Source organism: Boeremia exigua (genome assembly GCF_020726555.1).
Source record: "Boeremia exigua strain MPI-SDFR-AT-0100 chromosome Unknown C7974scaffold_4, whole genome shotgun sequence".
NCBI classification, from domain to species: domain Eukaryota; kingdom Fungi; phylum Ascomycota; class Dothideomycetes; order Pleosporales; family Didymellaceae; genus Boeremia; species Boeremia exigua.
Genome location: NW_025763521.1, coordinates 689,206 through 717,193, shown reverse-complemented (window position 1 = coordinate 717,193; position 27,988 = coordinate 689,206). Strand labels below are relative to the sequence as shown.

General features: G+C 53.0%; 11 protein-coding genes across 11 annotated transcripts; 4 read left to right on the top strand and 7 right to left on the bottom strand.

Moving 5' to 3' along the window:
- The first annotated feature begins 28 nt into the window (after positions 1-28).
- On the top strand, positions 29-1,509 carry C7974DRAFT_145388 (uncharacterized protein). Its single transcript, XM_046135678.1, has one exon. The coding sequence runs from the start codon at positions 351-353 to the stop codon at positions 1,254-1,256; it is 906 nt and encodes a 301-aa protein (XP_045998860.1). The 5' UTR covers positions 29-350; the 3' UTR covers positions 1,257-1,509.
- On the bottom strand, positions 1,485-3,565 carry C7974DRAFT_450622 (glycoside hydrolase superfamily; the record flags this gene model as incomplete). Its single annotated transcript, XM_046145748.1, has 5 exons — positions 1,485-2,195; positions 2,236-3,096; positions 3,149-3,256; positions 3,340-3,501; positions 3,560-3,565. 5 exons carry the CDS (start codon positions 3,563-3,565, stop codon positions 1,764-1,766), a joined length of 1,569 nt encoding a protein of 522 aa, XP_045998859.1. The 3' UTR covers positions 1,485-1,763.
- A 1,057-nt stretch (positions 3,566-4,622) lies between these two features.
- Positions 4,623-6,328, bottom strand: C7974DRAFT_306841 (major facilitator superfamily domain-containing protein; the record flags this gene model as incomplete). The annotated part of the gene is made up of 6 exons (XM_046138099.1): positions 4,623-5,242; positions 5,292-5,524; positions 5,574-5,629; positions 5,680-5,780; positions 5,838-6,116; positions 6,163-6,328. 6 exons carry the CDS (start codon positions 6,326-6,328, stop codon positions 4,623-4,625), a joined length of 1,455 nt encoding a protein of 484 aa, XP_045998858.1.
- Positions 6,329-7,647: 1,319 nt separating this feature from the next.
- C7974DRAFT_389908 (LSM domain-containing protein) lies at positions 7,648-8,541 on the top strand. Its single transcript, XM_046141419.1, has 2 exons — positions 7,648-7,827; positions 7,878-8,541. The coding sequence occupies exons 1-2, from the start codon at positions 7,814-7,816 to the stop codon at positions 8,248-8,250; spliced, it is 387 nt and encodes a 128-aa protein (XP_045998857.1). The 5' UTR covers positions 7,648-7,813; the 3' UTR covers positions 8,251-8,541.
- On the bottom strand, positions 8,542-10,081 carry C7974DRAFT_422635 (uncharacterized protein). The gene is made up of 2 exons (XM_046144342.1): positions 9,046-10,081; positions 8,542-8,997 (listed from the first exon to the last, which is right to left on the bottom strand). Exons 1-2 carry the CDS (start codon positions 9,888-9,890, stop codon positions 8,634-8,636), a joined length of 1,209 nt encoding a protein of 402 aa, XP_045998856.1. The 5' UTR covers positions 9,891-10,081; the 3' UTR covers positions 8,542-8,633.
- Positions 10,082-10,884: 803 nt separating this feature from the next.
- Positions 10,885-12,537, bottom strand: C7974DRAFT_145187 (tricarboxylate transport protein, mitochondrial precursor). The gene is made up of 6 exons (XM_046135677.1): positions 12,259-12,537; positions 12,153-12,207; positions 12,077-12,097; positions 11,745-12,024; positions 11,252-11,695; positions 10,885-11,203 (listed from the first exon to the last, which is right to left on the bottom strand). Exons 1-6 carry the CDS (start codon positions 12,286-12,288, stop codon positions 11,146-11,148), a joined length of 888 nt encoding a protein of 295 aa, XP_045998855.1. The 5' UTR covers positions 12,289-12,537; the 3' UTR covers positions 10,885-11,145.
- Positions 12,538-12,605: 68 nt separating this feature from the next.
- C7974DRAFT_332085 (mitochondrial glycoprotein) lies at positions 12,606-13,871 on the top strand. The gene is made up of 3 exons (XM_046139107.1): positions 12,606-12,821; positions 12,875-12,990; positions 13,043-13,871. The coding sequence occupies exons 1-3, from the start codon at positions 12,641-12,643 to the stop codon at positions 13,691-13,693; spliced, it is 948 nt and encodes a 315-aa protein (XP_045998854.1). The 5' UTR covers positions 12,606-12,640; the 3' UTR covers positions 13,694-13,871.
- A 17-nt stretch (positions 13,872-13,888) lies between these two features.
- On the bottom strand, positions 13,889-15,262 carry C7974DRAFT_145159 (BTB/POZ protein). Its single transcript, XM_046135676.1, has 2 exons — positions 14,954-15,262; positions 13,889-14,897 (listed from the first exon to the last, which is right to left on the bottom strand). The coding sequence occupies exons 1-2, from the start codon at positions 15,088-15,090 to the stop codon at positions 13,997-13,999; spliced, it is 1,038 nt and encodes a 345-aa protein (XP_045998853.1). The 5' UTR covers positions 15,091-15,262; the 3' UTR covers positions 13,889-13,996.
- A 512-nt stretch (positions 15,263-15,774) lies between these two features.
- Positions 15,775-17,676, bottom strand: C7974DRAFT_145157 (uncharacterized protein). Its single transcript, XM_046135675.1, has 2 exons — positions 15,931-17,676; positions 15,775-15,878 (listed from the first exon to the last, which is right to left on the bottom strand). The coding sequence occupies exons 1-2, from the start codon at positions 17,372-17,374 to the stop codon at positions 15,856-15,858; spliced, it is 1,467 nt and encodes a 488-aa protein (XP_045998852.1). The 5' UTR covers positions 17,375-17,676; the 3' UTR covers positions 15,775-15,855.
- Positions 17,677-18,159: 483 nt separating this feature from the next.
- Positions 18,160-19,271, top strand: C7974DRAFT_374300 (uncharacterized protein; the record flags this gene model as incomplete). Its single annotated transcript, XM_046140148.1, has 2 exons — positions 18,160-18,333; positions 18,384-19,271. 2 exons carry the CDS (start codon positions 18,160-18,162, stop codon positions 19,269-19,271), a joined length of 1,062 nt encoding a protein of 353 aa, XP_045998851.1.
- Positions 19,272-24,119: 4,848 nt separating this feature from the next.
- On the bottom strand, positions 24,120-26,866 carry C7974DRAFT_411102 (CP2 transcription factor-domain-containing protein; the record flags this gene model as incomplete). The annotated part of the gene is made up of 4 exons (XM_046143526.1): positions 24,120-24,499; positions 24,549-26,440; positions 26,614-26,751; positions 26,853-26,866. 4 exons carry the CDS (start codon positions 26,864-26,866, stop codon positions 24,120-24,122), a joined length of 2,424 nt encoding a protein of 807 aa, XP_045998850.1.
- Positions 26,867-27,988: the final 1,122 nt, after the last annotated feature.

Below are 27,988 nucleotides of genomic sequence, written 5' to 3'. Positions count from 1 at the left end.
TTGCACGCTCCAAAGCTCCGCTGGCGCCCGCTCGCCTGCAGCACGCGGCGAAAGGGAGGAGAGCGGAAGTGGCCGCACTTGCATCAACAGTTTGCTGCTGACACGCCGGCGTGCAGTGTCGCTGTGGAGGCTGTCGAGCGCGAAGGGTGTTGTAGTACGCGTTGCCGGCACGCAGATTAGAGCAGATTAGAGCTGGAGCTAGGCCCGGACCCGCAGTGCGCGATCGATGGCGGCGGCATTTCCCCGCCTAGCAGCGCTCTAGCATTCACGACTCCGACCACGCCGCGAGTACTTGACTGTGCCAACGTGCCTGGCGATGCACCCCCGTCTGCAGACGACCTCGCCCGAGGATGCTGCCTAGGAAGTCGCCCGTCCTCCTCTCGTCGTGCGCCACTGCCCTGACGCCCCTCCACGCCACATCTGCCGCGCCGCACTCATGTCGTCATACATCGCCGAGACCGCAGCACACGACACAGCGTCGCACCTATGCCCAGCACGTCGATGGCAGCGAGGCAGACGTGCTTAGCTGGCCTGAGCCCGTGCACCCGCATACCACCCCGACGCCGTACCAGATCTTGAAATCCAGAAAGGGCGATGCATACAACAAGAGCCGCTACTATGCCCTCGTCAAGCTGTACCATCCGGATCGCTGCCACCCGGGCTGCACCACATACACCCTCCCGCTGGCCGTCCGCCTAGAACGCTACCGCATGCTCGTCGCTGCACACGACATCCTATCTGACGTCGAGAAGCGGAAGGCGTACGATGCGTGGGGCGCTGGCTGGACCGGACACAACCGCGCTCCTTCCTCCAGCGGGGGCACGCGGCACCCGTATGACTGGGACCTTGATCGCACGCGATGGAACACCGACCCGCGGGCCAACGCAACGTGGGAGGACTGGGAGCGATGGTACGGCGAGAACGACTCGTCGCACCCCAAAGGCGAGCGCGCCGTCCAAATGAGCAACTTCACCTTCATGTCCCTGATCTTTGCGTTCGTGGCCATCGGTGGCGTCATGCAGGGCACGCGCTTCAGCGGCTTCCACAACTCAGTAGTTGAGAGACGAGACCAGGTCCACAGAGAAGCGAGCAGCGTTTATCAGCGGAGCAGGCATGCTACCATGAGTGGCGACCGAGACGAGAGGATACGCACGTTTCTGTCCCATAGAGAGGCAAATCTGGCCGGCGAGGAGAGCTATCATCGGCTGCTGCCGCCGAGCGAGCACTGCACGCCGAACGAGCCAGGGCGGCAATGAGGGGTACTTCATGCTTGAAAATATGACAGGCAAATTAGGCGTTGGATGGTATTCTGTACATACTTTGGCTACGACCAGGCACGGCGTACATACCTCATGTGATGGGTTGGTCTTTCAGGGCCTCCAGCATGCTACTAGCAACACCCACATACAGCATCCTTGTCGAATCGAAACAAATCGATCTTGTAAACGAAAAGCCCGAGACTTGTTCCTGCCAGAGCCTATCCGTCCGCGATTAGCTCATTGCACCCTACATCCCCCGGTCATGTCTGCGTTGGGCCTCGGCCGAAACGCGTCCATTCCGACAGTCAATGCCGCGTCTCCACCATCATGAAACGTTGTTCCCACTGAACACCCGTTCGCTCCTCAACCCCGATTTGACACATCGACAATAGTCTTAGCGAACTTAATGCGAACTATCTACCTCCTACATGACATATAATCAGACCATCCAACATGCATGAACGCCAAGTATGCAAAGAAAAAAGTCCCCCCACGCTTGCGCATCTAGCCACCCAAGGCCTTGATGTTGTCGAATTTGCTGTCAGGGTACCTCAGCCAGTTACTCTTCTGCTGTATCCCGCTCCCATCTTTGCCTTTCAGGGCAGCAACAACATTGTCAATTAATCCCGATCCATCATACCGATCACCACTGACCTCCCACCACATGGCACCGCCCAGCTTCGTCTTCTTGAGCCAATCGGTCTTCTTGAGCGCCATGTCGACCGTATCGAAACTCACTAGCAGCCCCGTGCTGTTGTCGTAGCTGTACGTGCCGCCGGCTTCTTGGTCGTAGTATACCTGCGCTCCGTTCAAGGGCAGATCTTTCCAGTCGTACACCCCGCCCTCCCAGCTACCCTTACCGTTTCCATTGTACGACTGACCCATGCCCGCCGTGTTTGTGAACGCGCGGCCATAAATGGGCATGCCGAGGTTCAGCTTGGAGGGGGGTAACGCCGGCGTTGAGGTACGCTTGTACGACGTCGTAGGTGTTGAATGGTGTAGAGGCCGGGTTTGAGCGTGATTTGTACAGATTTTGTGCGTGGCCAGACGTCTTGTCCCAACTGCCGGCGTAGTCGTAGGCCATGAGGTTGATGAAATCAACGACTTCGCTGATCTGACGGAGAGGCATGTTCTTGTAGTTGGACTCGCCAGCGGGTGCGGCGATTGACAGCTCGAAGTGCGGTTTCTCGGAGCTTCCATGGCCATCCTCGTAGATGAGGGTATTAGCGTAGCCGTCTAGGGCTTTGCGGATAGCCTTTAGAAGATCAAGCAATTGCCCGCCTTGTTCAACATTTTGAGGATACTCCCAGTCCACATCAATCCCATCAAAACCATAGTCACGCACCATGGCGACGCAGCTGTCTGCAAACTTCTGTCGGCCAGTGGCAGTGGACATAGGTGCGTCCATGTGCTTGTTCGTATTAGTGTATGTCCAACCTCCGATGCTGAGCATGACTTTCAGATTGCGGTTCTTTGCTTTCAGGAGCTGAAGTTGTTTCACAGCACCGTACACATTGTTGCCACTCTCTGACCAGGAGTCCCCAGCGTAGTGGATATCAGTATCCGCATATGTGTCGGTGAAGAAGACAGTACCGTTATCTTTGTTATCCGCAAAGGAATAAAGCACGTGCGTAAGTTTGTCGGCTGGGATGTTTTGCGGGAAGAACTTCCGTGCATAGATATCCCAGTTGCCGAAGTAGCCTATCGCCCGGTAACCGTCATGTGGTTCTACATCTGTTGGGCGGGGAGTGTAACCTGTGGTAGACACAGTCACGATCTTCTTTGTCGATGTTGATGTAGGTTTGGCAACATAGCTAGTCTTTGCAGTAGTCGTAACCTAGTGGGAGTGAGCACACGATTTGGCGTTCATTTACCAATGCGCATCTTACATATGGCGTTCCGAAGGTAGTCGTTGAGTAGCGTTTCGTAGTGCTCGTAGTATATTGTGAATGCTGGGTGTGTGAAGGGCCATTGCCGCTGTTCGAACCACCAGAGTACTGACAGGAGTCAGTACAGTCGTTGCGAGACACTCATGGCCAACACTGAATGCTAGGTACTCCTCAGGATGTAGTGAACTTACCAGAAGCTTGGTCAACTTGGCAACTTGTTGCTCGAGCACATCAAGCCTGTGCTCCACCCAACAGTACCAGTCACAATCATTTTGTGACGCCGAAGTCTGAGCGAACGCAGTTGTCGAAAGAAAGATGATGGTCAAGCAAATCCACTGTAATGAACGTGCGCGCTAGCGACGCGTCAAGTCAGCATGACGCCTACAATCCACCACTACTTTTTCCACTTACCAACATCTTGAAAATTAACGAATGTCCAGATTACCTCAATCGCAAATCATAGTCCAGCTTGAAAGGACTTTCGAGCCTTTCATACCCCGCAGCTCCATCCTCCCTTGGACGCGCATTACTCCTCATTCTGCTCCCTTGGTACCTGCAGGTGTCATTCCTCGTTGTTTCAGCGAGCTAGGTGCACCCGTCAAAGATCATTCCGGAAGCTGTCTCGCCAAGTTTGGAGCCACCCAGCCACGAGGACGGCTATGCAGGTCTTGAAAGAAAGCCCCACGGCTCTTTTTACTGCAGGCATAGTGCTGCGTACGACATGTGCGGCTCAATGCGTGCCTCCGATGCCTCAAGGACAAGATTTCAGCAGATCATCTGACCTGGGATGTGGTATTGATGGCGGGTCTATCCAGAGCTGACGTGGAGACCCACTGCTGACTGGCTGGTGACTTCGTCACGACGGAAGAGATTGGTGGCTGGTCGTCCTTCGCAACCGTTGCAATGCCAACTGCCAGATCGAGTCGAGACTCTGGCTAAGCCGCCTTGTCAAATAACGTTTTCTCCCGCCACCATGCTCTTGTGCAACTAGGTAGAACTACACGCTCTCCTCAAGAGTCTGGGTCGGCGCTGCAATTGCTCTCTGGATAGAACCGTGGATCTCAGACATCAGACCACACAAGAACTGAGTATGACTCGCTCTGCATATAGATGAAGCTGTGGCGGACCAATATTTGCATGTTCCAACTGCAGTCACATGACAAAAAGCACGCAGCTTTAGCAGACGTCAGACATGCTCTAAGAAGGTCTTGAGCAATTGGTGTAGGGTAATGCATCGGTGGGAAAAACGCACGTTCAAAACATGGCGGTTTCGACAGAACCTCTTCTCGCCCAATGAGCCTGTTTTTGGGCCTCTGTTACTTCATTGCTTATTCTTTCCAATTGAACAATTGGTGCCCGTAACCTGGCCGATGTATGGTCCAAGTCAAATCCCCGTTGTGAGCTAGAGGTTGCGAACACAACGATTGGACCTGTACCTCTTGCTGAATCGTGGTCGGGGCAAGTATTGCCTAGTCTATATGGTCAATCTGAAGTGTGGATGGTCGTCTCCGAGGTTATCCGCATCCAGTCCTTCGAGTCTCCAATCTCTTTCACCTCTATCCCTCTTCTTATTCTCGATCTTGACCAGGAAGAAAAGCGCAGTGCAAGCAGCGCCGCATATCCACAACATGCCCAGACTTACCCCATACCCAGTCGGATACTTTGGGGCCTCCGAAATCAAGAAAATGTTCGATGCAACGACACCGCCAAGATTACCGAGACCTATTTGCATCGCAGAACTTACAGAGCGCTTGTAGTGTCCAGATACTAGATTGGACATCCACACTAATACGATGGGCTGGGTTATAAAGCCACCTGGAACGATAAGGAACAAGGCAAAATACTTGACGCCAGCGGAGAGATTGTCTTGCGCCAATAACATGATGTATCCTGTCGATGCAACGACCAAACCAAGCATGCTCAGCCAATATCTATTACGGATACGATCAGACACGTATGCTGCGATGATGGCGACGACGGTAGCGACCACGAAGATTGGTATAAAACGGATCTGCGCGGTAGAGGATGTGTAGCCAAGTTCCTTGACGATAGTCGGGACGAAGAAAACTCCAGCGTATCCCGTGTTGACGATACCTGCGGGATTGATTAGTATTGAATACTACATGCTAAAAACGAGTCCCACCGAAGTATGCCACCACTCCTAGGTAGATTTTCGGGTCTGAGAAGATGCGACGAGCAGCCCTCTTGTCAAAACGGTTCATGACGGCGTCACCAGTATCTGAGCTGAGACGTGCGACGAGTAGGGCCCGTTCGTCTTCAGTGAGAAACCGTGCAGTCTCCGGCCAATCTGTGCACCAGAATTTCGTGACAAAGCCCATGACAACAGTAACGATTCCTTCGATGATGAAGATCCACCTGGGAGGCTGTCAGTACGAGATAATATCACTCCAAGAATGTACGTTACCTCCAGCCTCCGTAACCTGCAACTCCGTCCATTTTGGCAATTGCAAAAGCCAACAGCTGGGAGATAGTGTTAGGGATCAACACTTGTGCAGGGAAGGTGGTCTTACGCCGCCGAATGCTCCAGCAATGATGGAAGCTGTAAAGAAGAGTGTCAAACGCCATTGTAGCTCATAGCGCTTGTAATACATGGATATGAGATAGACGCAGCCTAGGCGAAGATCAGTTACGAGATTCACACAGCAAAGGGATTCGAGATATCGCTTACCGGGGAACAAGCCAGCTTCAAATAACCCCAGTAGAACACGCATGGCAAGTAGGCCCTCGAAGTTCTTCACGAGCCCCATACCGATGGTTGAAATACCCCATAAGATCATGATAAGGGAGAGCCATGTCGAGGGGGCAAGTTTCTTGAGGATTAGGTTGCTAGGCACTTCAAACAAGATATACGTAGGGAAAAACATGAACAGCGCTATGTTGTAGTCACTACCGTGCATGTCAAGGTCTGCTTCGAGTCCCTGTATTCTAGCATTGCCAATATTGGTTCCTGAAATACGTCAGTGTGGGGTTTGGAATAGAAGCACAGCACTCACTGTCAATGAAGGCAAGTAGAAATAGCACAAATAAAGGCGGTAGAATGTAAAGATCGCACTTTCGCAACAACTTCTTTTCCGCAACAGCATCAATATGTGTACCGGCAGTGTCATTGAAAAGTTCACTCTTCTCGTTTGAGACGCTGTGTTTCTGAGGCTCAGCCATGTTGGCTTCAACCTAATGAATGGGATGGTAAGGCATCGAAGAAGTAATCCGTAAGTCGTCTTATACGTCGATCAGAGATAACGATCCTGATTATCTGCCAGTACACCATCCTGGCACTTCGGCTTGATATACTGTATGGTGCCGGCGCGGCATGCAATATCGATATTTGGCCAAGCTCCAGGATCCACCCATCTCGGGCTGATGCATGGTACTGGTATGCGACCAATCTCTAACAGCGTTACGTCCTCCTCGAGGTTCTGGGTCGCTTTCACCATGCATCAGCCCGACGTGGTGGATACTGTGCAACAGCATCATAGGCTCTGACCTGATGTATGCATGCCCCGCGCCGGCACCATGTACCAAAACGATGTGCCACCTTCTTCTGGTGCATAAGCACCGCAGCCGGGCGTTACTCCCGTGCGCGCCATACCAATATGGGAAAGAATCTGGGGTAGGTATGGAATCATCCCGCGCTCTTCTGCCGCCACTAACCTGACGCAACGGATGGGATCTAACAAGTGCTCGTTTCCACCGACGTAGAGCGTTCCCACAGCAGATGAAGACCATCTTAGCAGACGCAGGTGTTACTAGGCGTAGGCACAGGTGCACAACATGAAAGAAGGAAACACTGCGCTGCGCGGGCGTTAGTGATTGTCCTGACTGGTCGTCATAGGACCAAAGATAGTCGGCAGAATGATTTGCTGTGCCCCAGATGCCCTCCACCAGGCATGCGCCAAGAATTTGGCAGTGGCCTATCAACCTATGCAGATCCCTTTATGAGAATTGCAAAGGGTAAAGCCTTCTCAAGGGTTTGGACGTACAGCCTACAGGAGGGGTCAGCGTCGGGTTGATACATGATGCCGGCGCGGCGTACATGTATTACTGCAAGTCAGAGCTTCAGGACACCGACAGACTCGAACCATAATCTGCGAGATAAAGGCCCGAGGATTAACACCCCTGTACCTCAATGCCCTGCGTGTGCATGGTAAGGCGCCTCCGCTCAGATTTGTCTACAGACATACTGCGATACGTCGAATATGTGCTGCATGGGTACGAACGTGTACAGAAATTATGCACTTTTGATGTCATGAATCATTTGGGCTTATCACGCAAGCTTGTCCAAGCACAGTCGCGCAACGATTCCAGTGCAATGGAGTGAAAGATTGCAGACCGAGGACGAACACGTGGAGGAATATTTGGTGTGAGAGTACCGCTCTGTTCGTGCAACCAACAAATAGCATCGGCGGAAAACCGCCTTCAAGATAGGCATATTTGGGAAGAGGAAGCAGCTCTGAAGGAATCTTAGGAACGTAGAGTGAGAGGCACGTGACAATGCCAAGCATTTAGCTGCCTGGCGTAGATTTCTGGACTGGGAAGCTTCCATGTCCCCACGCGTAACCGCAACACGATCGCAAACACACCACGCCTAAGCAATCAACAAACGAACAGCAATCTCTTGAGAACATATCAGAAAACTCCGCAACCATGAAACTCGTCAGGTGCACAGTCACGAAGACAACGCGCAAAGCTGTGGCTGATCATTGCGCAGGTTCCTCATGAAGTGCCAGAACGAGACGGTCACAGTCGAACTCAAGAACGGCACCATTGTCAATGGCACTATTACCTCCGTCTCGCCTCTCATGAACGTTGCGTTACGAGCTGTCAAATACACAGCCAAGAACCGAGACACGGTGACCCTCGATACCATGACCGTGCGGGGTTCAACAGTCCGTTATATCATTCTACCGGACTCTCTTCCGCTAGACACGCTTCTCATTGACGATGCGCCAAAGCCGAAGAACAAGGCCAGGAAAGAGGCGGAACGCGGAGGTCGCGGTGGTGACAGAGGGCGCGGTGGACGCGGCCGTGGCGGAGGTGGCCGTGGCGGAGGCCGTGGTCGTGGTCGTGGCCGAGGAATGTAGATGCGGGGCGGCATGAGGCGTATGATTAAGAGAGCACGCGACAGGGGCACCAGGCGATCGGCCAGGCGATCGGAAAGAGGCAGGAGTTGCGCGTTACAAGGGGACGAGACACGGCAGCAGACTCGCACATCGCCTGCGACACCTGCAAAAGAAGCGCTCGAGAATCGCTTCGAACGGACATGGTGCGGGAATTTGCGCAGCAAGCGCGGCGTTCGGCATTCTTGGGCATATGTATAGGTGAAGTGCATGTATGCACAAATGAAGCTTGATACCACCTGGAACAACGAGACACTGATATCACATTTTGATTTGGTATCTATTCACTGAGGTCGAAAAATCTATGGGTCGTACACTCCTACACTTGTTGCGGTTTGTTTGGTCATTTACTCGGCATCGTAAGGGGCAACAGGTGGTGTATCATCCACCTGAATCCCACCCCTCTTCTTGTCTTTGCTGTCGTGGAACGGCAGCTTCCAGCCACCCTCGTCCTCTGGTGTGCTGAGCCACAGCCTCATCAAGTGCCTGCGGGGGGCTGGTGGAGGGTAGTCTTTGTATGCTGTCCTTGCGTGAAGGACGTGGTTATTGGACAAGAACTGAATATCGCCAATGTCAAGGATCATGTGGAGAGCAAGGCGGAGGCAAGTCTCGTCGAGAATAGCAGCAGCGCGGACCTGTTCAGGCGAAAGCGCAGGAATGAGGCCTTTGTCGCTGAAGCGTGTCAAGGACTTAACATAGTATGGGTCCCACCTACTTTTGTTAGAATAATGACTGATTCTAGCAGCGTATGAAACTTACTTAGAGTACACCCGCGGATTATCGCCAGTCTCAAGATAGAAGACACTGGTTCGGATCCACTCTTGCTGGCCCTTGCTCGTCTCTCCCTTACGATCAAAGTACCAGATGGGCTCAGTCAGAAGCTTCGCAACATCAGGGTGCTCCTTCTGCAGCACATTCCACACCTCGTGGCTGCTCACCAAATCACTCTCACCACCCTCGAGAGACTTGGCAATACACAGCAGACCGACGAGATCCGAGTCATCGGCGTGGAAGAATTGTCGCGCGTTGGTGCGGTAGATGCGCACCTTATCGATCTGAGTTGCATCCTCACCAAGATCCTTGACGTGTCCGAGAACATGCCCGCGCGAGTTCTGGCTCACGAAGTATCCCAAGTATGTTCCAAGACCCATGTACGCAACAGCAGACTTCTGGTTTCCCCACTCAGTTACTGGCAGGCCCTTGAACAAGATGAAGCCCTTGCCATTGATGATCTCCTTGCGGAGAGGCTCGAGGAAACCGCTGAATTCTGGAAGCTGGAACTTCTCCTTAGTGATACCAGTCAGAGGCTCGCTGGAGGCAATGAATTTGTCGGCGGCGCTTGAGATTTCCGCAATCTCGGATTCAGAGAACACATGTGTCCATCGCTCAGGGTTGTTTTCGTAGTCAGCTTTTGACCAGGCAGTGGGCCCTGTAATCTCTTGAGGGAAGTCTTCGTATGGGCGGAGCTGGTCAAAGAGAGGTTCATATTGTCCTGATGTGCGGATGCCGTCAGGGAAGATGTTCTTGTCCACCTTGTTGTTGGCGAGACCCTTTGAAAGCTCGTGGGGAGCTGTGGGCGCCGATGATGTCAAGGCAGGCGCCATATTGGAAAGATCTAAACCAAACTCGATTGATTGCAAATGGAAAGACCAACAGGTCGTAAAGGTGGTGCTGCCGCAAATCTTAAGACGGTAGATGTAACCCAAGTCAATGGTACAAAGTGCTATTTATCTGCCGAGTGCGCAATCGCAAAACTTTATATCTACCCCTCATCCATAAAGACCCAAGACATTCGTCTCCTCAAGATGGTGTCAACTCATCGAGCTTCCTGTTGTGATCTCTAGTCGGAATTGCGTGCTCGCATATCATTGATCCCGCGATCAGTGACCCCACCATCTCTGAGTGGTGCTGACGTAGGCCAACCTCGGTTGCTCGCTTTTTCTTATCGACACAGTTTCGTTCTTTGCTCACTTACCACATTGCAACGTAGATGGCGGTGCTATATTGGATTGATCAGGCCCGTGGTTTTGAGGATTTGCTGTGGGTCAAATCCAGCGACGTTGGGTTAAGCAAGAGACGGATGGCATGAACAGTCCACATTACGGATCCAGGACCCACTCACGCCCTAGACGCGTCCGAGACGCGCCGTTTCAATATCCCGAAAAAGGGAATACCGAACTGAAGACACCGAAAACTTTTTTCGTCCTTGGACTTGAACATCGGCGCTGCGGAGCTTGGGGCCGCGATGTAGTCACTTGCTGTCTCCCTACACTCTTTTTGCTAACGACTATCTCTTATGTTGATACTTTCTCTGGTAAGCTCTGCGCTCTACACTAATCTTCCAAATACCGTGTCCTTTTCTATGTTCATGTCTCCTGATATACTGGCAGCATGGTCCACAGCAAGTGGATACCTCCTAGCTTGGTCGTCTGATATCATAGAGTTCTCAGTGAATCAAGGGAGTCAAAGAGTGCCGGAATTGCAACTCTGCAGAGCATGTCTTTATTTGGTTGAACATGCAACGGAGACCTCGAGGATTGAGCTGTAAGGGGCCCACACATAATTTTGAGTATCAAGCCGGATTTATAGACTTAGGTACAGTGTGGCGGGCGTTTCTGGGAACTAGGCAAAGCGGCACTCGACCATACTACCATTCAAGCAGTCGTCAAAAACGTGAGTAGGCCACTAAATGTACTACGTCTATCATTTAAGATTCCATGCTCTTCAGCACTAGATGATCACGTGTCCAAGTGTCGCATTTCCATATCTTTCTGCCATGGAAGGCCTCATGCGGATGTTTGGCTAGTTTCCTTAGACCCGCAAACAACAACGAGCTGGTTGTTTGTTGGTCAACGCTTTCTATATGTACTGTCCATTAGGATCGAGCCTGTCCATCAGCTCCATCGACTTTTCGTACCTGATATACTGTTAGTGATGTGTTCTGAGAGGGTCAACGCAGACTTACATAGTGAAAACGATGCCACCGCTTAAGATGAGACGTCCCAGCCTAGGAACAGCACCAGACCAGAAAGTCAGAACTCCCTCATCCTTGAAGATCTTGATCACACAGTCTAAGCTGTTCTTGTATGCGCTGCGTGCCTCGATCGATTGCATCCGTGTCTTGACTGTGTCGATGGGCATGGTTGTGTAGACCGTGATAATACCAGCGAGACCTCCAAGGCCGAACGTACTAACTGCCCCTAATTTCTCACCCGGAGCAACGTAGGATTGTGCCAGCTGCTTAAGCGATGTATAACTGGAAAACCGTACGGCCGAGTTGGCGGCCTGTCGAGCAGTCGTAGGAACGAACCCCTGGAAGAAGCCACGAATACCCTTTTCTTGGGCGATGAGTCTTGAGCCGTGTAGAAAACCGCGCATGCGAGGGTTTGCAGATTTACGGTCGTCAATACTACACAAATATTAGGAAGGATCAATGAACTCAAAAACGCAGCTCTTACAGTTGCGTCTTAATGCTCTCAAATGGAGTGACAGCGAGCAGTGACTCTGTCGCTCCTGCACCAAACCCTGCAATGACTGTCGCCGGCCCGGAGACCTTTCCTTCAGCATCTGCCAGCATGTTCTTGTATGCGTCAAATGCGACAAATCTTATGCCTGCCTTCAACGAGTTGCCAATGATCAGAGTCGTACACCCTGCATACCATTGCTTGCCAAATGGTGGCCACGGCAGCTTCTTGCCATCCGCTAATCTCCGGTTGAGTTGGGATCTTGTTTTTGCGACTGGGGTGAGGTCAGATCGTTTCTTTAATCGTATCGTGTGGAGTATGCGTACATTCGGCAGGGTATGTGATAGCTAGCATTACCAGTTTAGTGACACAACTTCAAAGACATCTCTTATTTCAGCTTACATATCTCTACAGCTCCAGCGGTTGCGCCTGCAATAATAGAGCGCATAGCACTCGGCTACCATGGATCAGTCGTTGTTCGTCACTGCATTGCAAATCGGTGAAATACCTTCTTCTTTTCTGGTACTGCGGTTGCCATATTGGAGTCTCTGCAAACAAAGACGTGGAGGTGTTGCTTCCTTGTGGTTGTGTGTTCGATCTCAGAGCTACCTTGGTGACTCGTCTCCAAACTATGCAATCCAATGGCAGCAGCCCTGGTATAAGGCACCGACGTAATGGAGATCGCAACTCCCCCGAATACTATAGGGAAAATCTCTCGTGCAACGAAGAGTGATGTTTCTCACAAGCCGATAGCGGCGAGCAACATTTTGGCCGCGGTCATCGTCTGCCAAGCACTGATGTCAAGAGAAGCTTGGGCCAGCATCCAAAAAGTTACCATCCAGCACTGCATTTGCACACTGCATCAAGATAACCCTCACACATCACTCAAAATGCTGTCTCTCCGCAACATTGCCCGCTCCGCGCCTCGTGCCGCCCGGTTCGCAAAGACTGTCCGTCCGCAGCCATCGCTGTTTCGTCAAACGGCAGCTTTCCAGCCTGCATGGTCCCAGGCCGCCCCCAGGCTCACGGCTTCATTCCACATCTCTGCTATCAGGAGGCAAGAAAGCAGCGGTATGAATAGCCACTTTATGTGTTACACGGATGTTTCGCTGACACGCTTGCAGCAAATGAAGAGCTTGTCGCAAAGCTCCAGAGCGAGATTTCCATGGAGGAGGACATGAGGGAAGACGACGACCTCTCTGCCAACATCAAGGAGTACCTTGAGAACAGCCCCTTCGAGGTAAGCTACAGGCCTATAGTGTACTCCAAGACACCTAACTGATCGTTTATAGATCGAGGACAAGGTCGGCAGCCAGGATGTCATCCTGACCCGCACCTTCGGTGACGAGAACATTCGCATTACCTTCACTACTGCCGACCTCAACAACAATGTCAATCCCGAGGATGCTCTCGAGGACCAGGCTATGTACGACGATGCCGACATGGACGTCCAGTCTGGCGGTGCCAACACCAAGGGTGCTGTCAGCCAGGGCAACACCAAGGATGGCAACATTCGCGTCGCCCCCGAGGACGGCGTCACACCCGCAGACCGCGAGGAGCTCGAGGAGGATTACGAGGAGGGCGAAGGTGAGCAGGGCTTCCCTGCTCATGCCAACATCCGCATCGAGCGCCCCGGCAAGGGCGCCCTTGCCATTGAGGCTACCGCTCAGGATGGCGACTTCCTGATTGAAGATCTCTACTACTTCCCTGATGCCGAACTCGCCGACCCTCAGACCGCCGAAAAAGACTGGGCAAGGAGGTCACTCTACACCGGTCCCCCCTTCAACAACCTCGATGAGGACCTCCAGATCCTCTTGGAGAAGTACCTTGAGGAGCGTGGCATCAACACCCGCCTAGCTCTTTTCATTCCCGACTACATTGACCACAAGGAGCAGAAGGAGTACATCAGGTGGTTGAATAACGTCAAGAACTTCGTCGCATAATTATCCTGATGCGACTCTGTATTATTTGTAATCTCAGCTTTTGGATGGAAAGAGGCATCTCTGGCTATGTAAAATAAGTAGGCTCTCTACCTGCATGTGTGACTGATACGACTGGAGAACTCAATACCATCACGGCGTTCGAAGCGTCACTCTTCTTCTCTTCAACTGCTGTTCACCTCTCAATCTTGTTCCCTTGTCATTATGACCTTGATGTATATTGAGGTAATAGAAGTGTACGGATCCATACTCCGAGACGCTATGCGGATGCAAAAGTAAATCTATCAAAACTTGGTCCAGGCCAGGTTACCTTCCCATGAAGATATCCCCGCACCTCTCCGTTTCATCATGCTCGTGATATAACGCACACCTTGCGCCCCTCCATGGCTTACACGCCTCCCACTTCCTTCCCTTTCTTACCTTGACGTCCGCCCCTGCGCCTTCAGTAGTATCTCGCCCATCAACTTCATCTTTCCCCCTCCCATCATCCCACCCAGCCATTGCGACCCCTCCCTCTACACAGCTTGTGCAAAAGCTCAGACAACAGTCATCACACGCCACCGCTCCGAATCTCGGCTGCAGTACGCCCCGACAATTATCACAGCTCCTAGCACCGTGCCAGGACTCAGGGCACCACATGCGCAGTCTGTGTCTGACCATTGCCTGCGGGCAAGGCCGCTTGAGAAGTACACAGAGCTCGCGGAGGAACGCAGCGTGCCAGCTGTCCGCATGCCCTTCCACCAGTCGGTCTGTCTTTTTGAACGCGAAAAGGTCGAGAACGAGATCGTGCAGGGGTGCAGATTCGCGGATGCCGTCGTAGAGGATACGAGTGTCGCTCGGTGTCAGTACTGAATTTGTACGATCCGCGAGGTCTGCAATGAGGTCCACTACCGCGTTCCGTAGGCCTTCAATGCACAGGCGGTCGGCCAGGGAGTACAAGTGCAGAAGTGTATAGTATGCTGGCTTTCCATCTTTGAAAGGCGCAGGTATAGCCGATGTATATAACCAGGATACGAGGAGCTGGAAGTGATCTGGCGATATGTCGTCGAGTGTAATAGTCTTCGTCGTAGATTCGACAAACGGGCCGGTGAGCGCGGCGCGGAAGTAGGGTGATTGCGTGGTGAGCAGAGAGGTGTGAATGCTAAAGGGACTATGTTTTGCGCCAACATATAGGGTAACTGTAGACGTGAAGTCTGCAGGATTGGCTCTAGAATTATCTCCATCAGTCGCAATGTCAGTGTATTTCCTCAAGTAAAGACGTACCGAAGTTCTCCGGCTCGCGCACCTGTCCACGTGTATGGCGGTGGCAGATTGGTGAGAACGCGTGTAGGAGATAGCTCGGTGCTGAATGCTACACCAATGCTGCGTGTAGTCACGGTCGTTTCCTGCATGGTGTGCATATTGTCGTCTTGCTGCTGTCGAAATTCAAGGACAACACAAGCACTTTCAGCCCCTCGTATCACTGCTTCGAACAGACAGGGGCAACGAGCAACCGTTGTCGTTTTGATGAGGCTCAGTATCGCAACCGCATGCGGGTGGGCTGCGCATCCGTCATTGATCTTCAAGGAATGTGCGTGTTTGAGAATGCGACTATCTATATCCGTATAAGCAACAGACAACCGCTTCTCTTTGCTGTGACATCTTCCTTACAATTACCTTGTCGATGCGTGCGGCTGACTCTCGCTGCTTTGTTCGTTTGCTGACCCCCTCGCGGAGCAAATAAACGCCGGAAACGGGGGCCTGTGTTACCTTTGCGAAAACAGACAAGACAACAACACTTCCAACAGCTCACGCGAACAACGAAACAATGCATGATGCACGACGGTCAGGAGAAGTATCATGTTTGAAGTAATGACATTGTAGGAAACTTTTGCTTGAGATAGATGTTGCCAATGAGAGGCCGCTGTGTATATGCGATTGAGATAAATCGAGAAAAGGCGACCGCCACTGCCCACCACTACGCACCACCGAATCTTAAATGCTACTCGACGGTGCTTGCGCATGTCGAAGTACAGACCAGGCGTACGCGATGTACGTACCGAAAAAATGCCCGTAATTCAGAACGCCATGCCGGGTATGCAGTTGTTTTAAGTCATAGAAGCACAAGGCAACACATCGTCAAGAGACGCGTGCATGCAAAGTAGCTTCGGAAGTAACGTAAGTACTTAGATACGGTGCTTTTCCGATTCTGTAGTTGGTGTAAGTTTTTGAAGGTCATGGAAGGGGAAGGGGTTACTAACCAAGTCGGGAGTACAGCATGTACAGTGCCATCTGGTTGCACTCCTGTGTACCCGTGATCGTGACGAGACGTTCGTTGCTGTTGTCTGTAGGCTCGTTGATCTTGATGACGCTACCACTAAGCTGACGGATTTCGTTGATCTTCGCACCGCCCTTACCGATGATAGCACCCACCATGTCATTGGGAATGAAGATCTGCTGCGTGAGGGGTTGACCTGGCATCTGGACTGGCGGCTGGTTGGGGGCACCACCATGTGCAACTGGCGCTGCACCGTGGTGGCCAGCATACGGCGCCGGCTGTGGCTGGCCCCCATAATGAGCTCGAGCAGGCGAACCAGCTCCGTACGCCATGCTAGGGTGTCCATACGGTGCCTGCTGTGGCGGCTGACCATGCATGTGAGGAGCGCCATAACCTGCATGCTGAGGAGTACGCTGAGGTTCCGGTCGACGGAAGTTGTGCGGGTGAGGTTGCGAGTACTGACCTCCAGCGGGCTGAGGGACGTATGGCTGAACGGACATGCCTCCAGGGACGACATTTGCAGCCATGCCACTTCGTGTTGCGTACTGGGACGCGGCGGGACCACCGAAACGCTCTGTTAACTGCTCCACCAATGTTTGAGCAACATAGTACACAGCAATGTGCACAGCGTCGGCGACACCAAGGACAACCAATGACCGCTCGCCAGAGTTGGGCAGCAGGGTGTCAGAAGCGTTCAGCTTTGCGTTGGAAGCCTCCTGTATCTCGCGAATACGGACTCCGGCTTTACCAATAATAGATCCAATGAGGATATGAGGAATGAGAAGACGCATGGGGTAGGCCTTGGAGGTGGATGTTGAAGGGTTCTCGAGATCCTCTTGGTTCAAAGTGCGCACGATCAAGCCAAATGCTTTGGAAACCGCGTCGACTTGACCACTCACAGTGAGGATGCGCTCAACAGCACCACGTGAGTAGTCGCTCACAGTGCACTTCGCACCAGAAAGACGTCGAATCTGGGTCACGTTCTCGCCGCCTTTGCCGATGATGGTCGCAGCTTCACTGGTACCAATGCATGCTCGCAGATGCAGCCAGTTCGACTCGTCAACTTGCTGGTTGCTGTTGGCGGGGCGGCCGTTAGCACCAGCAGTGGATTGGATGGGCTGGGTCTCAAGAATGGCAGGAGCATCGGGAACGACTGTGTCCACCTGAGCGTGCTCATCGCCATTCTGAGCGGCTACCTGAGCAGTCTCGTCTTCTGGCTTGACTTCTTCGGCCTTTATATCTTCTGTAGCGATGCTCTCTGCCCTGACAGGAAGTGCTGTCTCAATGTCGTCGGTAATGGTCTCATCTTTCACCAGTTTGTCGAGCGCAGGGCGCTTAGCGTCAGGCTGGTCATTGGTTCCGGCGGGGGAAGAGGGCTCCTCAAGCGGACGCTTGGTGGAGGCGGCAATGGTCGGCGATGCGGACATTGTTCCTAGCTATTGTGTGGGGATTGAAGGTTTGGGTGATAAGCTCGTTCACAATCCACGCAAGTGCTCAAGCTGACGCTGGAATTGTTCAATTGTATTCGTTGTTATGTACAGCGGGGGCTGTCAAGGAAAGCGTATTGGTGCTGGCGGCTGGGAAGGAATTGCGGAGGTGCGGTTGGAGGGAGCGTGGAGGTGAGGTCGGTCGGAGCTTGGACTGGGCTGGAAGCGTGCAGATGGTGTGGATGTCGGAATGGTGTCTTCTTGGTGTCTATGACAGACTGCAAGAGCGTGTGCAAATGACGCGAGGATGTCGGAGAGGGTGGGTGTTGGCTTGGGGCGAGGTGGAGTCGAGCAGAAGAAGAAACGGCCCAAGTAAGAAAAGCTCGCTCGTCAAACCTTCTCGCAAAGCAAGGTTCGCGACTTCCACGAACACAGATGTGTGATTAGAAAGGTAGGGGTGGGGTAGCGCGCGAGATGACAGCTCTGGGGGTGGAGGGTAGGTGGAGTGGGCGATGGGGGAAGCACGTTATGCAATCGTCGCCAAAAAGGAAGTGGAGATCGCCAGTCTTGGCAGTTTCGGGTCACGTGTGCGACATTACCTGCTCTCATTCGCCACGCAATGCTTTACATACAGTGCTAGCCAATACAGTGAGCCAGGTGAGAGGTTGTAGTGAAGCACAGTGCCGCTTAGTGAAAGAAGCGGCGTTGCCTAGTTCGTCATCATCGCTTACCAAACGGAAGGAACGCATCAACACCAACACATCACGGCCAAAGGATAGGAGAACATGGCGCAAGAACAAGCCAGTAGCATCGAAAAGATTCGCTTCCATTCCAAGGATGTACCTGAGTTGCGTGATGACCTGATGGAGCTTGACGCGTCTGACACTGAGGCGCGTCTCGCTCAAACAATAAGAGATTTGCGGGCACGCGTCGAGGAACAACAGGCTGCATTGGAGACGGTATGCAGAACACAGTATTTTTAAGGCTTGTTTTCTTACACTATACATAGCTGCGAGCAAAATCACACGTCAACATTGAGGCTGCCGCCTTTGCTTCCTCGGATCCGCATGAGAGGCTTCAACAACTTCGTGCTGTGAAAGACGCGTATAAGCGCCTCACGGCTGTTGCACCCTTCCTTCCAGAGAAGGGCTCTGTACTTCCCACGCTTCTGATCGCTCGTACCCTACAGCACAACGTCCAGGGGACCAAGCGGGCGATCTCCAGCACACAACAGAAGATAACAACGACAGATGCGTTATTACGCCGCGAGGAAGCAAACTTGAAAGATGCAGGGCTCCTCACGCATTCAATGGAGAATCGAATTGAGAGATTGCGCGCGCAAGAAGAAGCTCGCTCACAGAAAACACCTGCACAACTGGCTCGAGAGTTGATAGCAACCAAACGTGCACAAAAGGAAACTTATGATGCAGCGACACGGTCACTTGAGGTTGATTTAAACGACTTCATCAACGATTACCTGGCAGCAATGATAGCAGCCGAAGAGCTAGGAGGACCAGTCGTTGGTGACATACTGAATGTTCAGGATGGCACTCTTGCAGCAGGCTTCACCAAGCAAGGAAAAGCGAAGTCAACTAAAAAGGCTCCATCCGACAAAACACGTCAACGAAGGATCGACCAGATTTGGGGAAACAAGCCGGCCATCGAAGAAGACGAGGAGCCGCCAACAGAAGCTGAGGCAGCCGATGCGGCAATGCGGCAATTGATTGAAAATTTGTTCGCAACCTTAGTCGGACCTGGCGGAGGGAAGGCATATTATCAACTGGACCGAGATTCGGCTGCGACCCGGTTTTTGGTCAGAGCGAAAATCGCGCAGTTCCATCCTAAAGATGCAAAGAAACTTCGCTTGATCGATTTTGGAAGAGAACTGGACGATTAGAGGACCTTTGGGCAAAGACAGATGTAGCCATGATATTAGGTCAAGCAGTCGCCTTGCACAGCCACTCTACGCATCAGGCGGAAAGCGGTATTTTACCCACATTCAGAGAAAGGGCCCATTGTGCCCTTTCGAGACATACAGGTGCAAATTCGTCTGAGGTAGTGTTTTTGCTATTGAATTCGCAGTCACACTCTCGTCTCTGCGCCGTGGCTAAGACATCAACTCAGCTGGGCTCTGGCACTCCGCACGAGACCTTGACAACATCACTTTTGATTGTCGGCACCGTATAAGATCTCCAGATAGGTGTAGAATCAACAAACATGATGTCAACTGCTCTCACTGTTCCAGTACAGGTTATATCGGCAGAATGGTCATAGTCCCTTCAACTCACTTTCACAGGCCCCCTCGCCTACATAGAACTTTCATTACCAACGTCGTTGTTCCGTAGACAATTCATATCATATGCTGTGGTTACGTCTGTCCGTCCGTCGTGTCCCTGGATGCCGATCTGCTAGATGTCGCTGCCATTAGGCTAGAACCCCACTCGCACCGTTTGATATTAAGATACACACTGCTGATTTGGGACAAGGATTCGAAGCTCAAATCGGGTCATGGTATGAGCTTTCATGAAATTTCCGCTCTCTGGCTTTTTTCCTGCTGAGACATGTACCGATCTTCACGCCGCTGTCTGTTTGAATCGCTCCTTCTAAACACCTCCTTGCTGTGCGATCAGCAGTGATGTTTACGATCTGATTGTGCAGGGAGCTTGGGCTCTCACACGGATGTCGGAACCAAGCTCAGAGGTTTCAACTGCTACAGGCACAAGGTCTTGGAATTAACTGGAGCGCTACAGTGGGACGGGTTCGGTTGCGGGTAGCCGCCCGTGGGGATCGCACAACGCTTGGAGATGAAGGGCTACGATGACGGAGAAGCGATATGAGAGGATCATGGACTGGTACAGACCGCGCAACTGGACTAGGTATCAGGAGGGACTGCGAACAGACTTGTTGGCATTGTTTCACCGAAATTGTTGTTGCATCTGTGTGCTAATGTGATAAAGTGGCGTGATGATATTCTGCAGCATTTGAGCAAAGTTGAAGCTTGGATTGTCGGTTCACATTGGCAAACAACAGACACCAATTATTCCGTAAACCTAGTTATAATCCATTCCCCTGAGCACTTCCCTCTTTCAGCAAAGCACCCCTACCCTTGCTCTTGCACGCCGATACAGTGGTGCACGGAGCATCCCCATGGTGTGCTTCCTTCCTGAGATCTCCAGTCCCAGTCCGCTCTCCCGGTTTACCAATATCTTAGTCAGGCGAAAACTCGTATGATGCAAAATGCGTGTTTCCGTTTCGGGTAAAGCTGCACCGAGCACAGCGCATCGTGCCGTGCTCTTCCCTGGTCACGGATCTCGGACGGTGGAAGGGGACCCCTTGTCTGCGCATTGGTCGCATCGACGTGCTGACTCGCGCTTGTTCAATTTCATCGAGAATTTGCGGTCCTGCAATCGAGCCGGAGATGCAGAAAATGTTTTGCGGTGTGTAAAGAGAGAGGCTGGGGAAAAGCAAAAGTGTAGGCGTGATACACTCACGGCCGGGGAACAACCTTGTCCTCGCTCAGCTTACCAGCAACGTGGCTCCAGCAGGTACATCTCGTCCGTTCGCCCAACCGGCAGTCTTCCATGCGCGCGTCAGCGGCGCATGCTCGTAAATCCATGCTACGATCTCTTATTCGCTCTGCAGAAACGGGACGCGAAATGCTACATTGCTCGATTGGGAAGGACGAACTGCAAGAGATATCTGTGGCGGTGTTTGTTGATATCATTACTGGAAGAGTGTGTACATAGTCTGTACGTAGCACGCAGTTCATAATACAGTAGTGACAAGCTGTTCGGATGAAGGTTCTGCACGTGAAGCATTCAGGGGCAGTCAGGCTTCCACGTCGATCATGAAGTCATGAAAGACTCAGTGAACTCACACTTCTGCAACCCCGGGTAAGGGTTTGTCGCGCAATGATTCTTGCCCGTATTCGCATTCCTTTGTGTAAAGAGCGGTCAAGAGCAAAGCATCGCTTGTCGCGCTTGCATGACGATACCGATCTCGTGCGGGTCAGCGACGTTCTCGTGATGCAAAAATCTGCCAACGTAAAAACATCTGGTAAGTGCCGAGCTGCAAGGAAAGGAGAGATAGGTCCGACTGATTGGGAGATCCAGGCCGAAAAAAATTGTAAAATTGTTATTGATCGATACACCCCGCATTATCGACTTCAGGGTGCGGACATCGAGTGAGAACTGAAAACAATGTCCGAGATGCCTTCCTCAATGCGGTCCGAAAGGATTGCTCAGGCAGCACTTCCTGACGGAAACGGGCTTGACGAAAACCATGATCCCCACTGTGCACCCAAGACCTGAAGCGCCTGCATACCTAGAGAATTGCCAAGGTTGTTCTTCTCAATCTCGCCCAGATTGAGGAATGGTGTCCTGCTCAAAGCACTGTTATCGGTACGCCCCGCGCAGCCTCGCCTGTGGCCCTAGAAGACCAGCCACGAATCTCCACCAGTTGCACGTTCTCACGGATCGAGCTCCGTATTCGGCACGTTCTCGACCGTTTCATCGAGGTGACATCCGTCTCATCTGATGGCCTTCCGCGCGGGACGGAGATGCAGCCGACAGGCGACGTTCGACAGCCCTCGGGGTCAGTATCCTGTCTATCGGGAATCGTTGTAGATGTGGCTGCGAGCTTATTCGAGAGTGCCCCGCACTCGGCACCTCTGGTATGGCCTTAGCGTTGGCCTCTTCGCGTGTTAGTCACGGGTCTAGATGATAGGCTGTCGACATCTAGCACTTGGCAAAGTTGATGAACTTAGCGTACGTGGTGCTTGTGGCTGTGCTATGAACTATGGTTCGGGTTTGACATGTGCTTGCCACGAACTTCAATGATCTAGTACTCTGCTGACTTTGCCCAGACGATCCTTACTACAAAAGACACGGGGATCTACAGAAACTACGTAAGAGTGAGTAACCGATGCCTTACATCATCTCTACGGAGACTGGAGCTTTCCGAGCCGCTGTGGCGAGTGCATGAAGCAACGTACATACTTCGTTGCCACATCTTGTGGCTGAACACGTTTCTTTGAGGTGCTTGCATTGTCGATCTTGCGCTCCAAGGCTCACTGATTAGAGCGAATTCAACGCTGTAGCAGTTACTCCGCAGCTTAGCTACATTAGCTACACATGGCAAGACTAAGATTAGAACGTTCTGAGAACGGCAATATCTCGTAGTCCAGCTGAAGTTCCCCTCTACCTTAATAGGCTGTCGGTGAACTGAAAGTGTTACGCGTCGTCTGCATTCTGGCTCTAGAAAGGAGATGCCATGCATTGCAGCATATGCAGGGTCTCGGGGTCTCGGGGCGATGCAGCAGTGGCGAGAGATCCCTTAGTGACAAGGCCGACCCGAATGATTTCTCGGACGAAGCGAAGCGTGAACTTGAGGTCCATTTTTTACAATTCGCGCGGTGAGTTCCGACTGTTTGAATGACTCGCCTCATTATCGTCCAAAAATCCTTGAAGCGCTTGCAGCCGGAGGTTCGTCGTTGTCGTACCAATTTTGCCGTGATGCGACGGACAAACTCGTGCTAAACACAACGAGTCGACTTGAACCGGCAAGGGTGGCTTGTGCAGGCTGCAGGGACAATCTGACCGTCCCGAGCACGAGGACGAATCCCCTTCACCTGAAACGCTTGCCTAGGGTTGTTTTCATTCGAGGTCGATTCAGAAATGCCAGCGCATCTGCTTTGGATCTGTCGGACAAAATGGTGTAGCGATGTTGTAATTGGACGAACAAGTGCCGCACTGTGACATCATAAGCCTGGTATCGAGCGCACCGGCTAGACCTGCCCACCAGCCACTACAATTTCGCTTGTCCTGGGGATCCTGTGCAGACTAGCCATAGCGGCCAACACCAACCACAAAGGTGCGGACGTTGGTGTCAGACTATCTCATGTGGTTGAGGAGCCAGATGAATTGACCGTTGCTTGGTCGATCGTTATGTTAAAAGCAAATCAACATTCCAGGCTCTGGCCAGGTGTAATTAAGCCAACGGCAGCGCAGCGGTGACTTACCGCACACTGGCGGCGTAATGGAAGCTGGGCGTCTTAGCTTGGCACGTTGATGACACCGTGGTAGCGAGCCAGCTGTGGTACCGAATTTGCTTTTCACTACAAAGAACCAGACGCCGACGAGCTCTTGACGTGACCTAATGGAAACAAGTGGATGTCAGCTGTGACTGATTAGTGAACGTGGAAAAGCATTGCTTCATGCCAGCAGCATGAAGAGGGGAACTGAGTAGGCTAGTGGCACCATGCTGCAAGAGTGTAATGACTTGATATTGCCTGGCGGAGAGGGCCCGCTGTCTCCGCTAGAATCCAAACACGTCCTACTGTAGACAATTACTGCGCTGTTGCAGCGCCGCCCTACGCGCCCGCTTGTATGTACCGCCGTTACTTCCTGCCAAACCTCGCACTTAATTGTTGCTTCGCAATCTGAAACCGCTGAAAGGTGAAATGGTATATGGGTATCGTTGTCGAACCGAAAGAAGAATGAGCAAGGTATATCAACAAAAGGAAATATTCCGTCCGCAAAGAACAAATGGTATCTCCAAAGATTCTCAACGCCGGTAGTTATGACCTTGTGTCGAAACACAGATCAACACAATTAGCCCCCTGTAGGGCGAGGGCAACCCGCCGTTAATGTACGAATAGTACAAAATCATAAGTATGGATGGGTCGTGAGTCTAAAGGTAGAGGGAAAGTGGTGGAATCGATGAAGGCCGATGTTCGGAAGAACGCTCAGAAAAGAAGGCGGAGCTCGTAGCCAGTCGAGTGCACAGCTTCGACGACGGAGATGTCGCCGTCGACCTGTATATCCGTAGGGCCGGCGTCCCATTCTCGCTTCATAGGCTGAACGGGGGGTGTACCGATTTCGTGGAATTCGGCCGCCATGTCTTGCTGCTCGGGTATTGCGTTGATCGCCTCGTCGTCCATTAAGATCTGCAGACCTTTTTGGTTGATCCGGACTGTACGAGTCACCTTAGTCGGCTCGATGTTAATCTTCATGGCGATGCTGTGTACGAGAGCTTTGACAGATCGCTCCATCACATAAACAGCGCGGAAATAGTTGTCATCCGGCTGCTTACCAGCAATCCTTGGTTGTACAAAAAAGCAAGCAACTGTACGCAGTCAGTTAAAGAGCACGAGAAAATTGGACGGGGTACATACCTGGCTTTAGCATGGGCTCGGGCGGTGGCTGGTACGTCTGATCAACACCTAGTGCCTCAATCCAACCGGATAGGGCATGATCATCAGAGTAGGGCCTCTGGACCTTGGTGGGAACGTCAGAGCCGCCATGCATTGCGACCATGCCTTTCAGATCACTTGTGGCAGTCTGCGGGAGGCTTCTCCACTCGCTTGAGGTCATGCGCGATGGTGGTCCGTAAGGACCAGGTCGTTGGAATGATGAAGCCCTGCGTTTCCCATCAGAATGCAGGGATTGCGAGCTTGGTGTTGGCGATATCATGGATGAGTTGCCTGTCTGCGGGCTTTGGGCCTCCCACATTTGGGAATCAACAGCGGTGTCGATCTTTGGCAGTTCTTGGGGTGTGGAAGAGGAAAGTTGAACTGGGTGAAGATCTGGATCATCCTGTTCCTCGCCCTTCAGGTAAAGAAGACTGACGGGGCGTGTGGAACTGAACATGTCCTGCAGAGATGCCAACTTGATGTGCAAGTCTTCTTCTGCTGCTGGACGAGCGCCCTGGTTGTCACTCGCGGAAGACATCGACCACGTCCGTTTGTGTTTCTGGAGCTTTCCAGGCCTGGAATTGCTGCTCTTGTCGTCTCCGCTGCGCTTGCGTTTTCCGAAATCTTTCATACCGGACTCGACTTGGGCAATCTGTTGCTTCAATTTGTCGATCGTCTTTTTGACGTGCGCAACGTCGTTTGACAGTTTCCGTTCGGCACCATGATCGCGGAAGAGCTTGACCTTGCAATAGCAAAGCTCGGCGTTGAGTGTCTCGGATGGTGATCCAGAAGTCTCCGAAACCAGCTCAGTTTTGGCGCAAAGGCGTACAGGAATGCCTTTGACACCCTTGGAGTGGCTGAAGTCGGTGGAGAGGAAGTTGAAACGAACGGCCAAGGAACATTCGGGCGCAGCGTTAGATGCGGGAGTCCATGTCACAGCAAAGCCATCGAAGGAAGACATCTCGAGCTCGACTCTGGGTCGTCCTTGGACTTCACCGCCGCCAACTTGACTTGGATCCACGAACTCGACCGCCTGGAGTCGGCCGCCCCGCTGATGCGCCTCGTTGGTACCGCGGCCTTCTTTCCAGAGCTGCCAGCAAGAAGCAGGACGCTGTCGCTGCTGCTCATCTTCAAAAGAGATCCGGATGTAGGTACGGTATTTGCAGATTGACGAAGGCGCCTGAGGGGGTGCAGTATCGACCAGAGAGATGGAATATGCTTGACCCTTGTTGAGGTAGGTCACGGGGACCTCGTCAGGCTGCTTTACCATAGCGGTTGGTGCATTCAAGGTAACGTGGTAACGGAAGTTTTGGTTTGGCTGAGCTGCAGCAGCCAGTGCAGTCGATAGGTTGTCTCCGTAAGCCTGAGGAGGAAAGCCGATGAGGGGAGACTGCATCTCAACCTCCGGGATGACATTCTCCATGGGGGGGTCCTCGTGTAGCCGGGAGAGAGAAGCATGATCGAAGGCTGATGGCTGATGGGTGAACTGGTGTGGCGCAAACGACTGGGCATGCTGGGGCTGAATGCCGAAAGGGTTGGCATTCTGGAAATGGTGGTGGGTTCCCAGTGCGTGAGGATTGAAGCCCTGGAGGTGGGGATTGGTCTGGCCAGCGTGGACGGCGCTTTCCGAGGTGGGGAGGGAGAGGGGTGTGCCTAGGCCGAAACTGAATCCGGGCGTGTGCAGGTCGCCGGCCTGGCTGTGGTAGAGCGTGTTGGTGCCGCCGGGCGTCGGCGTGTAGTAGCCAGGAGGCTGGTTTGCAAAGTTTGTGAATGCAAAGCTGTTGGGGTCGAGCAACGAGGGCGTAAAGCGCCATGGCTCGTTGTTTCCCCGCGGCGTGGGGTCCTGGTCCTTGATGTCGTCGGCATCGCCGTGTCTGTTTGGCAGGTTAGCAACGTGGTGCTTCACGAGGGGCAGCCGTGGGCAGTGGCCGCGTGGGTGCAGGGACAAAGAGACACGGCACGCTACCGCCGGCGCAAGGCGGGCGCATCGCGCAGCGCGCAGCGCGCATCACGCATGCAAAGACAGGGCTGCGCAAGAGGCACGTACCTGGCGGGATGCGCTACATCGAGCGCATCGGTGAGTGAATGGCCCTGGGGCGCTGCAAGCGAATGCGACCGCTGGAGGTGGGGGAAAGAGGCTTTGAAGTTCTCCAGCAGCTCGTCGTTCGGCTTTGCTTGAGAGGATCTGACCGCTGGTTAGCTACGAGCTTGCCGGGCCGGACGCGACGCGCGAACATCACAGCACGCTGGCGGGAAGCAACACCATCAACACACGGGGGGACGTACCGGTTGCGAAACATCGCGAGAAGCTCAAGGCAGACGCTGCGAGTCGTTTGTGAGCATCGAGAGGTGAAGGTGAGGTCGGAGGTTGGGGAGCCCTGATGTGGACCTTGGGTTGATGAAACGGAGCAGCTCCCACAGGCAAGGCTAGTGTCAACTGTGGCTCGGTCTGGCGCATGCGACGACAGGTCAGGCGTCTTTTATCAGGTTAGCGACCGAGCTGCCTGACGGAATCGCTGCGAGGGCCGCGCGTGGCATTTAGGAGCGCCAGTGCAGCTGCAGTGGGGTGCGAGTCTAGAGTCCGGCTAGGCTGGCCTGCTGGTCTCCCTGGCTGCTTCGGCGTGTAATTTTGCCCATCTGGCGAGCGGCCTGCTGTCTGTGGCTCGCTCTACGCAGCCGTCTGCGACTGATCTCCCGGCAGCCGTCTTGCACAGCCACTGCCCTACGGCTCCCGCGAGCGTCCAGAAGTCTTGCGAGGCCCAAAGAGGTGCGATTGTCGTTGCACCTGTCGCCATCCCGCACTGCGAGCGCAAATCAGCCCAAGGATCTGTCGTCCCAGCCCGCTGTTTCTCGAATCCACCTGAACTGCCACACCAGCGTTCGTGCGAGGCTTGTGTGGCTCGTCCAACACTGACACGTCCCGCGTCCACTCCACGCTCGTAATTGCTCCTCTCGATGAGTCCATCTCCACTCGCGCTAGGCCCCGTTGAACAGTCGCAGACACCACAGCGCCTACGGTGTGTGCTGGCGCTGTTATGCGCCATGACATCAACCGATCTGATGATGGAAATTTGCATCCGAAAAGGGCCATGCTAGCCCTTGTCGGTTGCAGTCCCCACGCGGCAGAGCTCTCTGCCGCTGCCCCATAGAGTCGTGCCAACCCTGGCTCCCCGACCATTTCATCATGCCTTCGGAGCTTTTTCCCCTGCGTATATGCACCCGGTGGCCGACCCAACATGCCTTGGCCGACCCGATTGTGAGACTGAGCTTCTCGGACCAATCCCACAAGCAGCCGTTGGAGTCGTAATGCCTGGTGCTTTGCAGCGCGCCCGTAACCCGTTTAGCATGCACTGAATCTTATCCCTAGCACCTGTCAAGCCGAGATTAAGGAGTCGTTAGCGGGCGCTTTCCCGAAATTGGCA